This window comes from Melozone crissalis, unplaced genomic scaffold (assembly GCF_028551555.1).
Source record: "Melozone crissalis strain CALT ecotype California unplaced genomic scaffold, PUWL_Pcris_2 ptg000034l_1, whole genome shotgun sequence".
Classification (NCBI taxonomy): Eukaryota; Metazoa; Chordata; class Aves; order Passeriformes; family Passerellidae; genus Melozone; species Melozone crissalis.
The window spans coordinates 6,760,840-6,784,020 of record NW_026535812.1 but is presented as its reverse complement, the minus strand read 5'-3'; the positions used below and the strand labels follow the sequence as shown (position 1 = coordinate 6,784,020).

The following is a 23,181-nucleotide window of genomic DNA, read 5'->3' as shown; positions in this document are numbered from 1 at the left end:
GAATGTGACAGTGGCTGTTCCTCGCTGCCCTGGGGCTGGAGGGAAGCTGCGGCTTCTACTGAGCAGGTGAGCACAGGCCCAGAGCTGATCAGAGTAACGCCTCCTGCAGTGGTTCCTGGCCAGGCTGGCAAATAATCCCAGAGAATGGAGGCTGAAGGGGCATCTGGAGGTCTCTGTTCCAGCCTCTGCTGAGGGGGGAGGGTATGCATGTCCCACCAAAACTGCCCTTTTTTGTCTGCTGTTCTTAAGAGTGGACTGGCTGTGCCTCCCCTGTGCCACCCACCTCTGTCCTGGGGCTTAGACCCAGCTGCTGCAGGCAGCAGGGAAAAGCTGCCACGGGCCAGACTAACAGAGGAACAGAACAACTGAGTCTGGGATCAGCAGGGCCTGGTCCCCAGGGCACTGGAATCCAAGCTCAGGATTTTCCTCTCTCAGTCAGTGGTGGAGCCAAACTCCAAAGTCTGTGGCAGTGGAATACCCTTGAACTCCACAGGGGTCCAACTTCCCTTGGGGTGGGAGGTGGCTCAGGCAGGACTGAGCCACCTCCAGGGCCTATGGAAAGAGGGAGCCAAGGAATGTTTGACCTTGAGCAATTAGTAACAGCTCACCTGCAGCAGGCAGGGCAGGGTGTGTTGAGTATTAACCACCAAGAAAGGGTTTAGAGAGGCAAACTGGTCAGACCCCCAGATTAAATATATGCTATGATTTATTGATGATTATTGGCAAAAATCAAAATTAAAAGAACTATTTCTATTGCCAAGCAGCCCTCCATTAACCAGAGAGTTAACCAGAACTCATATTCAGAATGTCTCCCAGCATGGGCAGCCCCTGCTCACCCTCACAGTGGGATGTTGGCATGTTTCTTCCAAGGACTGGACTGGGATTTACTGGCCAGGACATCGAGGTCATGGCAGATGCGAGTGCGGGTGGTCGAAGGCTGGATGATGTCATCAACAAACCCTGCAAAAGATGAAAACAAAAAAACCTTCAACCTGACCAACCATGAAGTGTTTGCCTCCCAGCCTTCTGTGCCTAGGCTAACCCATAAGTTAGCAAAATCAAAACAATGGCTGGAATAAGTAAGTTCACAAGTTATAAATTAACTACATTTAAAATAGACTGAGAAGGAAACACTCCTGAGTCTGTTTTTTAATTCTGAATATAACTTGCCTTTTAGAGCACAGTTACTACTCCAAAACTGGAAGTAGAAGCAATGGAAAAACTTGAGAACTGAGAGTTCTGGAGAACATAACTGGCCCTAATCTTTCTTCAGACCACTGCTTTGCATTGAGGGCTGCATAAAAGATTGTCAAAGCACCTATGCCATAAAGGAAAAGGCTGAATTTTGAGACACCTTCTACTATTGACATCATTGAAAATGCACTTCACAGAGCAGTCCCTGCTTTTCACCAAGCTCTTTGCAGCTGAAGATGTGTCCTGTGTCCAGATGTTGTCCACATGCACAGGTTGTGGTTAAGCATCACCTTTCTAACTCAGACACAACTACCTCACCTAAATAACTTAATTGTTAGCAAAAGGTTTACTCAATAGCACAACTTTATCTCCATGCAATGCTAAACCAAGTGAAACACAGTGTGGGAGATGACCATACCTCTTACAGCAGCAGGGAAAGGGTTTGCAAACTTATCCACGTACTCCTCCTCTGCATTTGCCTCCTTTCCTCTGAAGATGATCTGGACAGCACCCTGGGAACAGAAGGACTCTGTCAGTGACAGGCCCTCAGGCTGTGCCCTCCAGGTGAGGGAGTACTGCCCTGCCACCGTGCTGGCACCGCAGTGAGGAGGGCCTGGACTCACCTTGGCTCCCATCACGGCCACCTCAGCTGTGGGCCAGGCGTAGTTCACATCTCCTCGCAAGTGCTTGGAGCTCATCACGTCGTAGGCACCTCCATAGGCCTGTGACACAAACCAGGGCAGCCACTCCAGGAGTGGCCTTGCAGCAGCAATAGCCTGCATTGCTCCTGCAGCTTTTTCTAGTCCAGAGACAAGCAGCTGGGGCTTTTCTCTGAAGGAGAGCGTGAGCATCTCCACTTTGTGGCAGCCATCTCCTAGGAACAGACACCACTTCAACCAGAGCCCCAAAAGAGCAAGGAAGGGGGGCTGCTGACAAAGCCCATTCTGCAAGGCAGGCGGGGAGGGGTCAGTGTGTATCCAGCAGGCCTCAACCTGCACCCTGCACATGCACACAAACCAAGCAGGCAGTGTGCTTCTGGAATTTCCTGGCCAGGGAATGCAGCACTCAGGCTCTGCAGTGCTCCACTCTGGAACTGGAAATGCTCCAGACAGCAGTGATGAACAGATACTGCAGGACTGCAGAGCAAACTGCAGTGCAGTCCCTGTCAGGGCAGTACTGAACAGTGCAGCAGGGCTGCAGGATGGACAAGTAGTGCATGGAAATACTTGGAAAAATCAGAGAAAGCAAAGAACAGAAATTTCTTCTTAATTTTTGCCATGACAAGCCAAAAGAGTACCAGAAAAACAAGCAGGAGGGGCAGAGCAGCAAGGAGAAGGCTAAGGTTGTAAGGTGCCAGCCCCAGAGCTTATGGCAGTAGGGTATCAGGTACCTTATGGAGAAAGGAAGATGAGGTAGAGCATGGCAGAAGTCTGGGAAGGAAAAGAAGCCACATGAGTGTTCAACCTGCAGACAGCAGAAGACAGATGTAGCCAGTTCTGGGTTTGCAGAGGGAGGCCCAAGAGGCAAGAAAGCAGAATTGCTGCAAACAGATGGCATGTCCTTAGTGAGACAGGCTGGGTGACACAGGACAAGTACTTGAGTGAAGGCATTCCAGAGAGAAAGGAGGGAGTAGAAACTGGGAGTTCCAGATGGGTACAGAGACAAGAGGAAGGAAGGAACTAAGGTCTGGGAATAGAAGTGGCCTCTCGTAATGTTATACAAGGAGGTGTTACCAAATGGGACAAACAGAGATGTGACAATGATAGAAAGCACCACTGGGACAGACGGACAAAGCTTGGTTTAACTAAAATTGTCACTAGTTCAAAAGGAACTCTGGAAGACCTCCATGGAATTTGCCAGCTTACCTTTCTAGTGATGACAGTGATCTTAGGCACAGTTGCCTCTGCAAAGGCAAAGAGCAGCTTGGCACCGTGACGAATAATCCCCCCGTACTCCTGAGCCGTGCCTGCAAAGGACAGGGAACTGCTTCACTCCAGGGAATTCACACAAGCCCATCATCCATCACCAGGAGCAAACCTGACCACCACCACAGCCATGTTAATACCCTGGAGAAGATCATGCCAGGCAGTGTTCTCTGCAAAATACTGAGCAACTCAACAATCAGAGCAGCGGCTGTTTGTATGGAAGATCAGAGAAGCCAAGCTCAGCTAGATGGGACCTCCATAGGAACAAAATACATTTAGAGCATTTTCAAGACTCCAGATGTGACCAGCAGGAGGAAAGAGAATCTGTTAGTTAATCTGAGATTTCTAATGCTAATGGGCTAATCTTGCCAAATTCCTTAAAACACAGCAGTTTTTGGATCATATAATCAAACCTCAGGTCTCATTTCTTTAGGTTTGTCTTTTTTTTTCTTCTTCCGTTTATCTGCTTTCAAACCAAATTTTATTGTGTAGTAACAATCAATATTTATTGTGCAGTAGCAGTCACTACTTTGAATTAGCTATATGGAAACAGTTCTTGGATTCTGAGCAACTGCTCAAATCTGGATTGCTGGAGTGTCTGCTTACACCAAGCTACTGCCTGGTCCATAGCAGGCGACAAGGCTGAGCCTACATTGGCGAGGAAGGAGAGGAACTCCTGGTTAAAATGTGCCAACTCCATTGTATTAAAACAGGAACTGGAATGTGGAATAGTCATATCCTGATCCTTTGAGAACTGCAGAGGCCTCAAGGTAAACCATGGTTTATACAACAGTATTAACATTAGACTTGATTGTATAACATTTCAGTTCTCTCTCAACCTGTTTTGTAATGGGTCATTTTAATATTACCTGCTCAGAGAGCCTGTGCTGAAAGCAGGCTCATCACAGCCCTTTCCCCACTGATGTACCTCTAAACACAGGCGTTTTCCACTGAGAAGTGTCTTGGAGCATCAAAGAGCCTTTAAGAAGCCTGAGCATGAGGCAAGCACATTGTCCTTTACCTTTATCTTGGAGTTTTACATCACTGGAACCTAGGAGCTGGAAGCTATTTTTCTGTATCTTTTCTGTCTTTCTGATGTTTTCCCTTCCTCCTCCTTCTAACTCTCTTCTTACAGAATGTGACATTGAATGGGTTTAAAGGTTTTCTATGTTCAGTGGTCTAAGTCTATGTTTTGATAAGTGATCTTATGCTGCATTTACTGTTTTGCTAATGTTCCTTAATTTTCTATAGTTTTCCAGTAAAGTTTAGTGGTTTTTATCTCTTGAAACTATTTGATTTTCTCCTTTGTGTCTACCCAGAGCCCTAGGTCTGAGTGACAGGACTGTAACAGCCCCTCTGGGCAGCAGGTGCAGCAGATGTGGGTGGAAAATCCTCCAGTGGCCCTGGCTGCCACTGCTCCCTTCCCAGAGCCAGCAGTGAACTCTCCCCTCGTCCTGTCCCACAAACGGGGACACAGCACTGGACTGCCTCCCCTGGCCCAGCACAGCCTGTGCAGGGCCTGCTGCTGCCACCCTGCCCAGCAAGAGCTGTGGAGGGCAAACAACACCTAAAAACACAGCTCAGCATTTCCCTTGGTATAATACAGCCATCAGTGTAACCTCACACCACTCAGAACAAGGGCAGCATCTCCAGGGAATGCAGGTTTTCCCCTTGCACAGGTCACAGTCACAGCTTTTGGCAGTAGGACAGAGCTTTCCAGTGCATGGTGTCCCCAAGCTTGGCCCTGGCAAACTGGCCATCCCAGTGTGTCTGGCAGGCTGCTGGAGACTGCAGTATTACCTGGCTGTGTGATGTGTCTCTCTCCTTAGGTAATCCCAGCAAAGCCTTGTGACTCCTGACACACTGGTTAGTTAGGCACTATTCCATTTTCCTGCAATTTCTTGCACATTTCACTGTCCTTTGTGATGACTACTGTAGTTAGAATACAGAATTTCTCTCCCAAAAAGAGGGAATTTAAAACCTGATTTAAGTCTACAGTAGCAAAAGTCTTCTCAGAGTTCTGAAAATGGATTTTTAGCACAAACACCACCACCACCATGCACCACATGAACTCTAGGGGTAAGGCATACCTGGCAGAAACCCAGGAACATCCACAAACGTGATCAGGGGGATGTTGAAGGCATCACAGAACCGAACAAAGCGGGCTCCTTTCACAGAAGAGTTTATGTCTAAGCACCCTGAGGTTAAGAGCACAGAAAAAGGGGTTAGCAACTCCAGGGATCTGCAGTAATTCAAGGTAACTCAAAACCACACTATTTTAGCTGTGTTGTCTTCTTAAAACAAAGGAAAAGCTTATCTGTAGATAATGTGGAGATAATCTGCCATGAAGCTTTCCTGGTTTAGAAGTAACATCACAGAACAAGCTACACTCAAAGGCTCATTTCATTTTTCTGATCCTGTGTGCAAAGACTTTCTATCCCAAAACATAACAGTTTAATATCATACATATAATTTAAAACACTTTTCTGTAACTCTCTCTTCATTAGTATTTTTCAGATCAGTCATACTGAAAGGTAACAGAGTTCTCCATTAAAAAACCACAAACATTAAACAGTCCAATAATTTTTGAGAAAAATCAGCATTTCTGGTAGACACACTGTGAAGTGTTTCTGTTTCAGTGCCATTTAGAATTATATTATTTACAACTATATTAAAACAAAACACATTTTGTATCAAAGCCTCTATATGAAATGTTAAAATGAGCTGTTAAAATTTAAAATGCTAAATGAAGGTTAAATTTATATTAAAACCTTCTGTCTAGTTTCTTGATGCTCATATCTTGTAGAGATGAAATGAATGAAATACCATACTGGGTCATCTGATTTTTCCAAACAAATAGATACAAGAATTAAAAAAAGGAGAAAACCAGAATGTTCTGACTAGGGAAGGTCACTTCAGAAATTACTGAGTAAGGAGAGAAAGTAAAATCCCTGACAGTTATGAAGGGTGATATTAGCTAGAGCTGCACATGGTACCTTCAGATCCAAACCATGTGAGGTAAAGAGCTCCACACTTGTGCATCTGAAGGCTTTGCACTGTTCACTTACAGTGAGATAGCGAAGTCTCCTCACCCTACAGATGAGTTTTAGGGTTATTACTGCCATGGAAGGAAGTGTGAGGTTTCCATGCTATGGTTACCCCAGTTAATTACAGGCTGCTGCCAAATGAGTGGTGCTCTTATCCCCACCCTGTGTGCAGCTGCTGCTCCTCCTGGGCTGGATGCAGCACTGATTTAATCACCTGGGAGCAAGATCACCTTGTTAGCCACTAAAGAAATGGTTTGCAGTTCGTTTCACAGCTGTATTACAGTGAGGTTCAAGACAAAGCAAGCAGTGGAAAACCACAGAATGAGTGGAGGAGCACACAACACAACAGCTCTGACCTTACCCAGCATGCAGGGAAAGAGACAGAGGCAAGGCACTGTAAGAGCTCACACTGGGCTCCAACCTGAGGCTACTTTGGGCTGGTTGCCCACGATCCCAACGGTGCGTCCGTTCATCCTGGCAAAGCCAACCACGATGTTCCTGGCATAGCTCGGCATGATCTCAAAGAATTCCCTCTCATCCACAATCTGCAAGGGAGAGGCAGGCAGAGCTCGTATGAGGCCAAGCAGAGGTGCATAAATACACAGGCAAACACAAACTCAGCTACCTTAGTATTGCAACTGTTAAAAGAGTTCAGAACTTGCAGAATTTTGAAGGAAAGAGAGGGAGAAAAACCTTTTAGTCTTTGCAGCCTACACTGCAAGAATTAACTACAGAAACTACCAAAACTGTCAGTTAAGTGTTCCATCAGGGAACACCTTTATGACTGAAGGGAGCCTTTCTTCCTGGCTTAGAACAAAATGCAAATCACATGTTAAGAACTTCTTTCTCACCTCTTAATTAGCAACAGCCTTACAGAGCGATTTCCAGTGATGAAACAGTACTTCCTGGAGCTCAGAAGCTCCCGGTGACACATTTGATGTAATCTCTCTCTCTTGGCAAGCTCAGAGCCCTTTCCTGGAGAAGCCAGCACAGCCCTGCTGCCCCAGGGTCAGTGCTGGCCGTGCCCCAGGGAATACAGGGAATACAGTGCCCAGGCAGCATCCCCCTGGAACCACACACCCCTGTGGCTGCACTTCCCTCGGGCTGGAGCTGTGTGTGCCCTGCCAGGGACAGCCCTGGTGCATGAGGCACGATCAGAACTCAGCACGTTCCAGGAGATCAGAATCATCCATGGAACAGTAGCGACACCTACACATGGCTGCCTGGGCTTCCAGCAGGATTCCCCAGTTCCATCTGTTTTTGGCAGCTGTTCCTATATACATTGCAGTGTGCCAGTCATTTCATCAGCCTCAGTTTTTAAAAAGTTGTGAAAAATGTAAGCAGTATAAAAGTGGTGTTATTTCTTTCCTTAATACTTCCCAAAATCTGTGGGAAGGCTTGAGGGTTTTCTCCTAATTCACCTAATGATTTCTATTACATGCCACCTTTTAACTTTCATTACACACAGTGCTGAAAATCACAGTGGAAGAATCCAGGGATTAAAAATACCCTGAGCTTGCTTTCACCACTAAAATGAGTCTAAATGCAGCCGGTTGCAAACTTTGTCATTTCAAAAAAATAGACATGTATTTTCTTGTACTGCATATGTACATTATCTCTTAGCATAAACAGGGAAGGGTAAATCTCTGCATCCTGGGTACTTTATTACTTTTATACAGAAGTGCCAGAATCCAAGACAGAAGCACCAAGGTTCAGGGAAGGCCCAAGCAGCAGAACTCAAGGGGGCTTCTGACCCCAGAAAGAATTAAATTGCAACATCCTTCATCTGTATATACAGCATAAGATGTATCCTGAAAACAAATCTTGGGATTCTGTTAAAATATTTTTCCCCCTGCAGTTTTTGTTGCCCATTCACAGGTAGCAATAGTCACTTATAAAGACTGAAATAAATAAGTAACAGTATCTGTATCTTCAGTGCCATTCTCCTGGTTTCTGTGCATTATTTAGACCCAGAATGTAATTAATATATGCATCTTTAACGTGAACACTGTCAGACTTACGGAGTGTATGATATCCAGCATATCATAGGCCTTGGCTGACTCACTTGGGACAATGGTGTCCAGCTCTGGAACAGGACGGTCACTGCGGAGAGCAAGTGTGAGCAACAACATTTAAAGACCAAAAGAACACCAAGACCAAAAATTCAAGTAAACATTTCCACCTCTCAGAAACTTCAGAACCTCCTCAGATATGGAGAAAAGAACCGGTTCTGTTAATCTGGGGCAGCCTGAGCAGCCTCCTGCTGAAGGAGACCCCTCTTCCAGAGGCAGCTGTGCTGTCTCCCGGCGGGGCTGTGCGGACACGGCCGGGAGGCGGCCGGGCTGCAGGGGGCACTGCCGGCTCACGGGACACACGGGTGTGGCTGATGCCTTATGTTTTAGCTTCCATATTTTTCAGATTCTCTACTGCCTTAGTGTGTGACTCTGAACTTCCTATTAGTAATTCTCTTCACAGGGTAGTTAGACAAAACAATCCTTTTCCAGCTTGAGAACCAAGGACAAATGTTACAGCCTCAGGCCCAAAACATGTAAACAACAACAAATTGAGGAGAGCAAACCAGGAGATGGGACTTCATAACCTGAAGCTGTAATTGGACAATTGACCCCAAAATGCAAATAGACCAAAACATATAAAAGTGTGAAAACTTGTGACCAGTCGCCCATCGTGGGCAGAGCCACAGCTGGGCTCTGGTACTGCCCAAGGTGTATCCTTTTAGGGCCTTTTAATAAATACCTGCTTTATTCCTGTAACTCTGTGTAGCCTCTGTTCTGGGTCAGCCTCTCAAGGCACCCTGGGGGCACAGCCCAGAGGCTGCAGGGGACACAGGGCAGCAGCAGAGCCCAGTCCCTGCAGCTGCCAGGCAGAGCCCTTGTCCCAGGGCAGCCCAGGGCTCCCTGTCACACACAGCACCTCAGAACTGCACACTGCCTGCCCACGCTGTCACCCGGAGCTCTGAACACACTGAGCTGCAGGAAACCTTTCCATGCTCATTTCCCCACCCCAAACAAGCAGAGAGCAGAGAAATCATACAGAGAAAACATATCCACCCTGTGTCTTCCCTTCACAGGCTGTGTTTAAAGACTCTCCTGTTTCTCCACTTACAGTGACACATTTCCATGTGCAGGTTTCCTGTAACACAGATCCTGCCATGCCATCAGCAGTGACAGGATCAGTTCCCCAGCTTTGCTCACATTACCCTCATTAGGGATCCACTCAGCAGTGGCACCCATTGGGTCTGAGGATTCAGTGCAGGGTGTCAATTTTTATCAGTCACCACTGAGAAGGTTTCAGGGAGTATAATATTTGTGCTATTCCATAAAAATAGTGATCTCTGTAACAAATGGTGTTTCTATGGGAGTTCTTACTGAATTAATATTTTAACAATGCCATGGTTTAGTACATTTTGAATAAGACAACACAAGGCTCCAGCCACACAATTCAAAACTGAAGAAAGTGATGTGCAGTTTGACAAAATCAGATAAAAGTTTAAAGTGCAGCCCCATGGCTGTCTCTGGGCTCCCTCAGACACACGGGATGAGGGAGGCACAGCCCCTTGCAGGGAAGGGAAGAGACACAGCCATTTATAGAACAAACCTGACAGCAACACTTCAAGTGCTTTTTCCATACAAATACAAATACTGCACACGAACACTTCCATAAAATGATACAATGGAACCTTAATCTGAAGAAGTTAAACTTGTTTTAACATACTAAACCCTAAGATAAAAACAATTCTAAACTTTATTGAGTGTAAAGTAGATAGAGATGTGCTCCAAGCTCTGTCCCACACAGCTCTGTGACCTGTGGTACCCAAAGGATAGTAGTGAAAAGATGAAATTATTGCTCCCATAAATTCACAGTGCTGAAGGAAATTTTAACAGCATTAAAATACTCATCAGCAAAACAAAGACATTATCCAGGACACCATGTTTGAAAATCTCCTTCAAATGTCTACAGACACAGGACATCTGGAGCTTGCTGCTGCACTCACTGGGCTTCAGAGGTGTTTGTCCCAGCTCCCACTTGGTGGGACAGAACTGCTGCTCATTGTTACAGCCTGTGACAGCTGGAGACACCCTCACCAGATGGACACTGGGCTTCATTCAGTGCAGAAGTCAAAATGCTCTTGGTTACCAACAGCTGGCAATAACCTCCTCCAGAGGTTTGTAGAGACACAGAGAGAGGTAAAATTCCACCATGCCATGGAGCAAATGCAATGCATCAGACACCTCCCAAAGACAGGGGACATCTCACCAGGGACAGCTGGGTACGGCAAGAAGCTTGTGAGCCCTTGGAACCCAGGCCACTGCCAACACACACTCACCAACAGCCAACACACACTCACCAACACAAGCTTCAGCAGCCAAGGCTGGCATTTTTCAACACCAAAAACAACTTACCTGAATAGAGGGAAAAACAAACCAATCAAACAACCCTCAACAGCCCCAGGACTTCACAATAAAAGCACAAGTAGGTTACATTTAATTTGTGGCAATTTTTTGTGTGGTGAAAACAATGCAGTAAGAAAGCAATTACTCTAGAGGAACAGACTGGGACTGGAGCAGCTGTAAGGATCAAACACATCAATCCCAAGCAGAAGGAATCTATTAAGATGTCAGTTTGTCCAGATGAAATAATACCAATCTGTGCATTAGGACCATAAATGGGAGAACTATTGGAAATGCTGCTATAAAACCAAATAAATTTAACAAATATATTAGCCTTCACATGTATAAAGGCTACTAAACTGAAGTTCTTAGTACAAATTGCTTTTATTATATCTCATGCCTTGTAAAAAATCAGTTCTTTTTTTTCTTAAGGGACACAAATCTCTTTTACTTTAGTAGCTACAACCTCACTGCTTCTCACAAATAAACTGCCTATTATAAAGTACGTTGATTTAAAAAAATGGACTGTTGCTTCTACAGTGAAAGTAAAACACGAAAATCAAGTCTGTAGATATCAATTATCCCAGTACAACTTGTTGAATGCTTATAAAGACCATGATAACCTCAAAGATAATCCCCCAACTCAAATACAAGAGATTTGCTTTGGTTTTGTCACTAACAAACCAGAGCAGCTGAGAACAGAACAGAACCAGACTGGCACAGTTTAATGAGCTCCTAAAGATCAACACCTACCTCAGAAAAATTTAGGACTAGTAATTAATTGACCTGTCAGGCCATTCTCTAAAAGAAAATGGCAAATTTCTTTTTAAAAGAGTGAGAAATGTATCTCAGGGACCAGCACAGTGATTTGTAAAATCAATCCAAAAGCACCTCCTCAAACAAACTTACACAGACACTGAAAAGCACAATGAGGGATGAAGAGAAAATAACCTTCAGACTCACAGATTAAAATCATCACACATGAAGAGCCCCAAGACATATCACACACATGTGAGGAGCTGAAAGGAACTAATTCAGGCACCACTCCCATGCAGGAGAATGCAACAGCCTCTTGAGGGTTCCCTAGGGAAAGGGCTGAATTTCGAGTGCAACTGGAGCTTGGGTCAGAATGCTTTTACTCCACTGACATTCTCTGCCTTCCAGCCCTAGCAAGGCTCTCTGCTCAGTGTCCCGTGCTGTCTCTCTGGCTGTCTCTCAGCTCCTGGAAAAATTCCCTGATAAAAGTCCAGACAGTTGCCATTTTTCCCCTCTTGAAATGGCTCAAGTTCTTCCTGTATTATGTTGCCAACTCCACAAGGAGCCTGAGACAAGTACATAACACACAAAGCTTTCTGCCTCCTTGTTGCCTGCCCACCTCTAACCCTTACAAGCAGAACTTGCCCAACAGACACAGCTGACAGAACAGGGCAAGTTCTCCCCACTGCCACTCACTGTGCTGTTTCCTACCTCTCTTGCTTGTTCTAAGGGACTGGGCAGCCCACCTGAGCAGAGATTACTTTTCCCCACATTCTGCACACAGCCTGGACAACAGCCCTTTCAGAAAACAGAATTAAACCTAACAGCGAACACACACATGTTGGAACACTTCCCATATTCACATACAGAATGCAGAATTATCTGCCAAGATCCCAGGCACAGAACACCCCTATCTCTGTGCCCATAAGCCAGAGAAGCCATGAAATGCAGTGCCCAGAGAGCCCAGAGCTCAGCCAGGCTGCCCTTACCTGGGATCATGGCACTCGCACACTGGAGCTGGGTCCCGGTTGCTCAGGGGTAAATAATTAAAGAACTCGCGGAGGTTCAGCAGAGCATCGATGTCATTCTCAAACGCTCTGTGTGCAACTCCTGCACAGACACAGCACAGCAGGTATGGAAATCATTGTGCAAGCCTTCCTTTCCAAACAGATACCAATAAAGATAGAAACAAGCAACAGCAGGACTCTTTAAACTTGAGCTGTTAACAATCAGGAGTCTTAAGCCACCAAATCTGACCAGCTAAAAATATGTAGAAAACAAGTGCTGTGTCAAACTTCCTCCAGAACAGGTCTGCATTGTTGACCTCATATGTCAAATAATGTGAAGTGGTTTATCAGCTGGCACAGCCCTACCTGGATTCCAGCCTTCTGGAACTCTGATTGGGTTACTGTGCTGCACCCAAGTGTTGGACTACAAGTGCTTTTTATAAAAGAGCTGGATCTGGGCAGCATCTGTGTGTGTGGTTTTGGTTCATCATCAGCTCAGTTCACACAGAATTTGAGATCCTACAGTGATTTCAGTCTTGAGAAGATTCATGACCCACAGATGTTTTCACAGAGGGGAAAAGAGGGAAGAAGTGCTTCAGCTCACACTGCCACTTGGTTTGTAGTTAAGCAGTTCAATCAATCACATTAGTGAGCAAACAAGGGACTGCTGAGAATCTTTCAACCCATGCAAATGTCTGGACAACAAACAAAAAATCCCCACCCCAGGCTGACTTCACTAAGCCCTACTCCCTGACAGTATTCCCACTTCTAGCATCTTTTGTGGGTTTGCTGCTTTCTCTTCCAAACCCCAGAACTCTCCCTTCTTTGTGTTCTGTTACTAAACAGGAGCTGCAGGAAAGCAGATGCAGAGTCAGATCCTGTGCTTAGGCAGAGCTTTGTCCCTTAGACTCATCTGGATTGGCCAATGGGCTGTTTAGCCAGAACTACTCTCATTTACTCTGAGCACAATTAGCATGTTCAGTAAAGCCCCCAGCTCTCACCAGACACTGCAGTGTGTGTCTTTGCACCCCCAAGCTGCTCCTGGGTGACATCTTCATTGGTGACAGACTTCACCACGTCAGGCCCAGTGATGAAGAGGTAGGATGTGTCCTGGGGTAGGGGAAAAGAAGGAACAGTGAATGCCAGTGCCAAGCTGCAAAAGCACCTAAGGAACAGCCACAGCCTCTAGAGACTTCCCTTAAAATGAGGGACAAATTTCTTTAAAAGGCTACATTGCATTAAAATCCACTGAAAATGCAATTGTCCACAAGTTACCTGGGAAAGTTTTTCTCAACTTTTCACGCAAAATAAAAATCCAAAGCAGGAGATCATATTGGAAAATACCCATTCCCATATGGTCACTTAGTGTGTGATCAATGTCACCAGCAGCAGCTCAGGACAAACCCTTACCTTCACCATGAATGTGAAATCAGTTAAGGCAGGAGAATACACAGCTCCACCAGCACAAGGACCCATGATGAGGGAGATTTGGGGAACGACACCAGAACACAAAACATTTCTCTGAAAATGGGAAAAAAACCCAGCTGGTTTTACCAAAGTGCATCTTTAAATCTGTGCCCAGATTCTGCAAGAATTCACCATCACAAACAGGACTGTTTTATCTACTGGCAGACAAATATCTGGAGAGAATCTCTTGATGCAAATTGAACCAAAATGAGTTTCTTATTTCTGTTCCCATACAGCTGATTCCCTTTGCCATGCAATGACTGCAAAGGAGATAGCATGAGCCACCTCAGCAGATGCTGCCAGGGAAAAATCTGCACTGAGCCTGCAGTGGGAAGGAGTGGATGTCCCTGATATTTGAGTGTGTAGGTACACTGTGCTCAGAGGTAGAAGCAAGCTTACTGACCAGGTGAGGGAGGGATTTTTTAAAATCAGGTTTCTGCACTGGCTTGAATTTTACACAAAGGTGAATTGTTGCCATCCAGCATGGATAGTGTGTTGTTCAAAAATCCACTCACACTGCTTGGTGCTCCAGTGGGTCACAACGAATTCTGTAACTGTTCCTCCCAGACTGCACCCAAAACCTGGCAGCATCTGACTGACCTGACATCCCACCTGATTTTCTACTGAAAGGACAGTGTTCTGTGCATGCAACTTCATGAAAAGTATTTTAGCAGCATATAAAAGAATGTTATTTCTGTGAAAAAATGAGCAGCAGTGCGCCTTGGAGAAAAAGTCTAGGACACAAAACTTTCAGCAGAGCAATCAACACTGGACATTCCCCATTCTCACTACACACTGGATCACAGAGCTTTACAGAGCTCAGCATGACCCTTGGGTAATTTCCCCAAAGCTAAGAAAAGAACCAGGGTCTGAGTCTTATTATCCTTTTATCCTTTGGCTGTAACAGAACAACAACCTTAACATCTACTTACAAACACCCACTTGCATGTCGTGCCCACCTCTGAGGATGCCAAAGTGCCTGGCCATGCAGCAGCCTACTCACCAAAAATATGTCAGCATAGCCTGCCAAGGACTCCACTCCCTCCTGGATCCGGGCTCCTCCAGAGTCATTCAGCCCAATCACGGGGGCTCCAACCATGGCAGCCTGATCCATGATCTAGTGATGAACACAAACTCCTCAGTACTGACCCAGCTAAGCTGAACCCCAAAGAATATCTGCCTTCCCAGCTGGGCATCTCCACACTCAGCACTGGATCTGGATAATGCAGAGTTTGTGACATGGTCACAGGAGAGGGGCTGTGCCTCTGAGAGCTTCCCCTGTTCACAATGGGCCTCAACTGCACCTCAAACATCCCCTCAGTTGTGTCTCATCTGCTCCTCAGTTTGTTGCAGTGGTGGCTGTGGAATCTCTCTAAGCTGTATATTCTAACGCTTGATTACCCTTTTTAAAACTTCTTTGGGAGGACTAAATTACATCTTTCCTCCAGAAATTTAAACATTACATTTGTCTTGATACACAGCAGTGAGGGAGAGCAATTAGCTATTCTTGGCCTTTACTTTTGGGAACATTCAAGTACCTCAAATCTCTCTCCAGTCTTCATATTCCTCTTCATGTTTCCAGGCTAAGCACCATCAATTCAGTCCCACATCCTGTTTTCTAGGGCTCTGATCATTTTGGTTACTTGCCTCAAGATCATACACAATACTATAACAGAGCCTTGAGTAGGAGGACTGAATTCCTTACATTCCTTGCACAAAATATTCCTGATTATTGAATTCCAGTAAAATGTCTGCCATTTTCATAACACTACAGCACTGGCACATTATGTTAAGACCTGTTTTAACATCAAGATCTGCTTTAGCTCCTAAATAATTTTTGTAAAACATCAGTTAATCCCCATTTTGAATTTTGAAGTTGCTTTTCCCTGTCCTTTCAATCATTGTAATAAAATTATTTCAGACAATCTTTAACTTAAGTGATTTACAAATCCAGTCCCATCTTTCAGAGTGCTTGTAGCATCAGCCTTGAGTTTTATATTGCCTAGAAACACAGAAAGCGTTGATACTTGGTGCCACTCAAGTCAGTGGGCAGGAGACCCAAAACTCCAGCCCAAACAGGAGCTGGTGGTAACTATTTCTGTACAGTCCCAGAATTCCCTGACATGTTCTGCTGTTTTCCAGGGACCTGGATATGGATTTTCTTTCCCAAGGCTCTTCCAAGTTCTTTCTAAAGCACTGACAAAGACTGACCCCCAAAGCAACTCATTCCCCTAGAGCCTTCCAGCTTTGGGGCTCACCAAGAACAGCACCAACCAGGAAGGCCCCACATTTTTTCTAGTTTTGTGATCAGACCCTGCTGCTTTAGAAAGAAGAGATCAAAGAAAACCCACCAGAAACCATCCCATCATTTCAGTGCCATTCCACCCCTCCCCAGGACAGACACCACAAAGCTCCAGTGTGAAAGAGTAATTCAAGTCCTTCCTAATATCAAGACCAGGTAAAACCAAATAGTTGTTATCTAGTTTTCTAATTTTATACCCACACACTCCTGAAGAGTCTATGGCAAAGAGTAGTTATTTCCACAGCATAAAAGGCATTGTGCCTTTCCACAGCAAAAATATTGTTTCTGATTCCATGGCAAGAAAATTCAGGAAGATTTCCCAGTACACAGCACTCAACACTCATCCATGAAGGAGTTCTTGTCTCCCCAGTCCTGGGATTCAAAAACCCTTCTCACAAGACAAGCAGACAAACAGGAATAAATAGCCACAAGTGTTTGATAAGAGAAACTGTCAGGGTCAAGGTGACCTCAGAGTTGTAAAACTGATTATCTTCAGGCTGTTTACTTGTTACATTTGCTTTCTTTTTAAATATTACACACTTTCACAGCACACTGTTTAGAGGAAAAAGTTTCTCCGAATTCCTTCCTCTTTTCTCCAGTGGACAATGAGTAGTTAATTTATATTTTTACTTGGCAAGTCTCTCACCCTTTGCAGTAGAGTAGAAAACATAACTGAATGTAACAAAGTGTGCATTACCTGGAAAAGCTCACCCACACTCAGAAAGTTTCCAGAGGCACCACTCTCAGGCATGGCACATGTCAGAGCACACTAAAGTCAGTCACCAAACATTTTCTCCGAAGTCATTATCACAACAGACTGAAAAAAGAATGCTGACAATTTTTTTTGTTTTCTTCTGTGCCATATTACCTTGCAGATCTTCTGGGCATGAGCTCCAGACAAACTGCCTCCAAATACAGTAAAATCCTGAAAATAAAGCAAATTTTCAGATTAAGGAAAGAATAATTTCAGTAAAATGCTGTCAATTATTGCTAGTAAACAACATAATCCTACAGTGCTCTATATTTGGTATGCTGCTTCAAAACAACTGACTCCCTCAGTGCAGCCTGCAGATGATCCCAGCTCAATACAAGCATCCTTCACAAGGAGGAAATACAAACCTGGAGACACATGACCATTCTAGACCCATGAGTTATGTCCAACGGGTGCTGTAGGGACTGTGTCAGCCAAAATGCCTAAGCAGAAAAATCTCTAACAGGCCCTGGGACTGATCCAGAAGAAAAAGAGGATATTGACACCTCCTGGCACTAACAGAGCCCAGAGGCAGCTCCCAAGGAGTTTCTCTGTTGCATTCCACCAAGTCTCACTCCCAAAGAAGCCCCAAAAACTGTGTGGACAGAGACAGCATGGCCATGACTGACATTTGAACCAAAAAGGTTCAGCATCTCAGGAGGCAGCTCAATTTGGAGGGAAAAAGGTCTTTAAATATAAAAAGGGAGGGGTGTATCATGAAGGGGCACTCTTAAATTCTACTAATACAAAAACTGCCCCCTACTTGTGCTCTAAAATGAAGGTTTGTGTTTGGCTCCTCTCCACATGCTCAGGCCCATGTACCAGTGACTGTCCTTGGAAGGAGCACACATCCAAGACAAAAAAGGCAGAGTCTATGCCTTGCTCCAAGGTAACACAGCTACAGCCACTTTGGCCATGACAGCAAATGAACAAAGGCTACTTTGTGGCCCAGAACAGAGCAGCACTTACTAATGATCTCAAAGAAAGCCTTTCACAGTGAGTGACCAAGATAAGTCTCTACCTAAGATGTTTCCTCTGAAATACTTTTATTTTAATATAAAAAATATATTTTAACATTAAAAGTATATTTTATCTATTTATATGCTATCTATCACAAACTTTTTTGCTTCTTGTCTGAGGGTGCCCTGCTTCCTCCCACAGGTACATTGCCACATGGCCATGCTGAACTATTGTGAACTTGTCCTTTGAAGTAAGTTCCCACTACTTAACAACAAGAAAAACCTTACCTGACTGAAAACATAGGCCAGTCTGCCATTAATCCTTCCACGGCCAGTCACCACACTGTCACCAGGGTACTGCATGAAAAACAGACAAATTCATTGAAAATAATAGATAGAAAAATCAAAGCAACAGTGATGTCTACTAAAATTTCCACAAACTCCTACTAAGACAAAGCAAAGACTGATTTCCTGGGAGGTCTCATCTTCCATGGCTGCAGGGGGGCTCCACAAAGATTTTCCCCAGCTGTAAAAAGGAAAACTAGAGGTAATATCACATCTTCATTATGTATTAGAGTAAGATCAGGGAACTTAGCAGTTTCCTTTCAAATTCAGAATATCTGAAATTAAGACAAATTATGCCCTCAGAGACAGGACAGGATGTACCTTCTATCAGGACTAGCTGATGGTTTTGAAAGAATGGACATAGGGCACAAACCTCTGAGGTGTTGATACAGGATGAAAACCAATCCTGGACAGATCCAAAAATATAATTACAGTCACCTCAAGTACTTGAACTTGACCTGTCCCATTTTTCACCCTGTAAATAAGGGAAAACAGAACTGGCCAAGGAAATGGAGCCTGTGAGTCTTAAAATGTGCTTCATCTTTCTAATAAAAAAATATATAGAATTCCTTCAAGACAACAGCAGGAAAGGAACTTTGCTGGCTTGTCAGTAAAAAAGGGAATTTCAAGCACTGAAGTGCTTTTGGTTGTTTGGTATTAAAATTAAAAAAAAAAAAGGAAGGAAAAAGGGAAGCGTGTGCTGCTGGGACACTCTAAGGAGCCCTCATGCCCAGGTGATCTGTGGTCAGGAAGGTCACCCTGCCTGGTGCCTTTTCTCAGGCTCACACACAGCACTGCTCTCAGCCCCTGGCACACAGAACAGCAGCACACACCTGGACTTCAGCCACTGCCACGTGAAGGTGACTCCCAAAGGCCCCAGCAGCCCACAGAGCAGCCTGGATGTGAGCACAAGTCCTACCCTACCCTCAGAAAGTTCCAGCGACTCTGAGAAATTCAATGCTAAACTAATATTCCAGCTCAGTGGCCACAGTTAGGTCATCTGTTGTGAAACTGTGCTCTGTAAACACAATCTGCAGCTCACTGAAGGGTGAATTCTGAAGCACAAGGAAAAAATTAACCCTCTTGTCACACTCAGGACTCTGCTGCCCCTCCTATTTTCAGAAATAGCAATTTGTTATCAACAGTGTGAGATGCAGCATGGAGTAACTCAATGAGAGGCAGCTCTGGCAGTTGAGTTTGCTGGGGGACAGAGTAAAAACAACAGAGGAGAAAAGATGTTTGCTCTGCTATCCCCTGAGAGGGGAGGAGGTCTAACACAACATCCTTCCCAGCACCAAGTGTCATCAGCCTCCCGTGTGACCCAACAAACAAATCCTTCACCTTTGCCACTCCCAGCACCTCTGCTGGAACCCTGCTGTCCCCTCCCTCAGCCACAACCTGAAGGACTGAAACCCAAGGAAGTGGTTTAAGAGCTGCACAAACAGAAGTTGTAATTACTGTGTGCAGCACAGGGCACACACAGAGAGCTCCTCACCCTACACCAACAACCCACAGCAAGCAGCCTTTGGCTGCAGGAAGATTCCCAGTGAACAGGCACATCAGCACCAGGCACTGACACCCCAGCAGCTCACTGGTGCCTTCTACCAGAGCACAGCAGAACACTTTTCCCAGGTAGAACATTATCAGGCATCAACATCATGGTGAGAGACTTTAGGGAGCCACAGATTTTCCCTGTGTGTGTGGAACTCCCTGTGCCATGTTAGTTTAGGATACATGGCCACATAACCAGAAAGTGCCTCAGCAAGCAGGGTGCAAATGGATAACAGAGCACTACAAATGCTGGGACTCCCAAACATCCAGATCAGATTGTAAAACCTCAAGGATTTCATGACTATTGTTTGGCAGGCATAAATATAGATCCGAGTTGTTTCAGCCAAGAACTCTAATCCTACCTAGGGAAACAGAAATATCTCCCTTGATTTTCCCCTCAAATCTGATCTGATTGATGAAATTGCAACAACTAAGCTCTGCAGCCTCCTCTACTGTTTAAAATGCAAATCTAAGACAATTCCCAGCAAGGTATTTGAACCAAACAGGTGACCTTATAAAAAAGGTATCAAGTTTAGACAATAGAACACTCTGTAAGGTATTAAATGGAAACTGAAAGTAATGAGAGCAAATTTACAAAAAAAATTATACATAAAGAGAAAACAAATAGTAAAATCACATGTGAACAGAAGAGCCCATTTTCAACCAGTGGGCTGGCTGCACAGCAGAGGACACTGAAACAAGAGTTATATGAAATAAAACTACCTTATTCTTGCTAGAGTCCATCCCAAAGTCAGTACATCTGTGTTCCACAAACATGTCATATTCATCAAAACTGTCGGGGTCCAACAGCAGCAGAATTCGTTCCCTTGCTGTCAGCTTTCCCTGAAACAGAGCAAGCAACAATTAACAGAGCCACCAGGTGATTCTGGCTGTTTGCTGACCCCCAGCAGATGCAGTTTCATCAGGCAAAACCTCACCTGATCTGTTACACAGGGTCCATTAAGCAACTGCAGGCCCCCAAAGCTGCAAATAGCCTGTGCAGTGATTATCCTCCTCAAAAACAAACGTCATGCAAGCCAGACTCTGAAAAGAAGGCTGACTGTTGGAGCAGCACTACCACAGGAGAAAGGAAACAACCTCAGAGACTTTTCAACAGGATATAAATGCATCACAGCTATTTTTGCCTATACATTTAAATGCTGCTATTGAGACCTTTTTTCTATTCTTAACCAGGGAACCCTTCCACAGCTAGACCAGTGCTCCCCAACAGCTGAGGGTTCAATTCACTGCGCTCAAATATTATTTGATTGCAGTAAATAAGAGGGAAGAGGAAGTGTGACAGCCTGCAGGGATCTCCTGACAAAATCCTTCTGGTTTTTTTCCAGCTGGACACTGTTACAGGCAAAAGTACAGTAATGGTGAAATGCCAAGAACAGAATCAATTGAGCAGATATACATGTCCTTTGCTCACTGTTATGTAGTAAAAAATGACTGCAAAGTTCTTTATGTCTTAACCTACCAAACAAATCTGTTCTTCCCAACCATGGTAAGCATTTGTCTGCAAAGGGCAGGGCACCTGGGTTGTCTCCTTTAGGGGATGACATGACCCTGCATCAACATGACACTGTAACACAGCTCAGCTTTTACAAACCATCTGACCAGCAGGCCAAAAAGCTCATGAAAAGCAGGAAATGCAGGAAAGCCTAATGTAAGCCAAAGTATTAGTTTATATAAAACATAAGCTGTTTGAGGCCCTAGACGTGCAGAAGTGCTTGCGTATTTGTGTGTCAGTGTCTTGAATGTAACTCAGCAAGACTGAACTCTCTTCACATGTTGTATAATTGGAGAGGGACACTGCTGACAGGCAGAGTGATCACTGAGGGAGCCTTCATGGGAATCGCCATTCCCACCTCCTTGATGCCTACAAACCACCTTGCACCACGCTGAAAAGGTCTCCCAGCAAGTGGCGATAAAGAGAAACAGGAAACCTCTGCTGTCACTCCCATCAGCACTGCCTACATTCTGAACGAACGACAGAGGCAGGAGACTAAAAACCCACCTGTTGTCATCCCTCACACCTGTCTTTTCCTCCGCTTTATTTCCACTCTTGTAACTCTTTGCATTCATCTCAGAGATCAGATTAAATTTGCAACAGTGGTGTAAAGATGAAGCTGTTGCTCAGAAGTGTTAAGCAACCTAGAACTGACTTAGCATTGACAGGCAGAAGTTGCAACTTCTGTCTACCGTATCTCTCATACATATTGCAGCCAACCAATAACCACTCTGAGGTAAAGGAATTAGTAAAGCAATTGTTCTTTTTTCTACCCAGAGTAACAGGCAATGCAGTCTTAAGCGCTGCTTGAGGAAACCTTCCCGCAAAGGGGTGTCTGCAGCACCACGCGAAGCCGCGAGTCCCCAGAGCGGAACGGAGCCCCGCCGTGCACGGCCTGCCCTCCCCGGCCAGCGTGGGCCCGGCGGCTGCGGGACAGGGCTCTGTCCCCTCCGGCCACCTGTGCTGGGCTCACCCGCTTGTGCTGGGCGTCGATGCGGGCCTGGCCGCCGCCGAGCAGCGCGGCTCGGCGCTTCTCCTCGATGCGCTGGGGCACGGGGGGCGGGCGGGCCCCCGAGGCGGCGCGGCCCCGGCACAAGCCCAGCGCCCGCCGCAGCACCCGCACGGCCGCCATGTCTGCGCCTGCGCGCCCGGCCCGGCCCCGGCCCGGCCCCGGCCCCGGCCCCGGCCCCGCTCCGCCGCCCGGGTGTCCCAACTACGGCAGGGGCGCTGCGGACGCACGGCTCCGGGAGGCTCCGGGAGGCTCCGGGCAGGGCCGCTGCAGCACCGGGCCCGGCGCAGGCCGCTGAACGAGCCCAGCCCTCCGCGGCCAGATTGTTCAGCGCTGTTGTCTGTGCGCAGAGACAGCGGGAAAATGCATCAGCTCTTCCCCCTTTCCTGCGTGGCGGAGAGATTTGTGGCGCTTCAGAAGCGGGGAAGGCAAGCAGGGGTGTCAGCTCGCAAGATTAGCTGTCCTCTCTTTGTTTCAAATGCCAGAAAGTATTTCTTAGGAAAACGGTCCCTGTGACACCCCGGCACCGATTCCGTGCCGCCTCCTATGAAGAGGCACTAGGCTCTTTTCACGGCACGCTTTCGGACGGAGGAGGCGAATCGAGACCCCTTAAGAAGGGAGTGGGCCGGGATGTGCGGGGAATACGCAGCGCACACAGCGAGTGCCCGAGCTGCAGTGTATCCGCAATCCAGAGATCTGATGTCATCGCCTCCCAGGCAGTTCTCCAGTGTGCAGGCGCGGCCATCTGTGCAGCAGATCATTTGTTACCCCCGTAGGCCACCTCCGACACCGACCACCAACAAACCCCCGGCCAGTTCCAAGTAGGGCGAGGTGAGCATTGCCTCAGTGTGCACATACCACACATGAAATGCACGAGCGTGGCCCTGTAGATGTCACAGTCTGGGGAATCTCCAAGAATGAAAATTCTTGGATTACATAGCGTGTA

General features: G+C 45.9%; 1 protein-coding gene across 1 annotated transcript; it reads right to left on the bottom strand.

Moving 5' to 3' along the window:
• Window positions 1-443: 443 nt before the first annotated feature.
• Window positions 444-22,358, bottom strand: PCCB (propionyl-CoA carboxylase subunit beta). The gene is made up of 15 exons (XM_054283010.1): window positions 22,200-22,358; window positions 20,437-20,556; window positions 18,106-18,174; window positions 16,976-17,032; window positions 14,809-14,922; window positions 13,749-13,859; window positions 13,340-13,448; window positions 12,321-12,441; window positions 8,188-8,269; window positions 6,588-6,711; window positions 5,210-5,317; window positions 3,060-3,160; window positions 1,818-1,916; window positions 1,613-1,706; window positions 444-960 (listed from the first exon to the last, which is right to left on the bottom strand). Exons 1-15 carry the CDS (start codon window positions 22,356-22,358, stop codon window positions 839-841), a joined length of 1,590 nt encoding a protein of 529 aa, XP_054138985.1. The 3' UTR covers window positions 444-838.
• Between the last annotated feature and the right edge of the window lie 823 nt (window positions 22,359-23,181).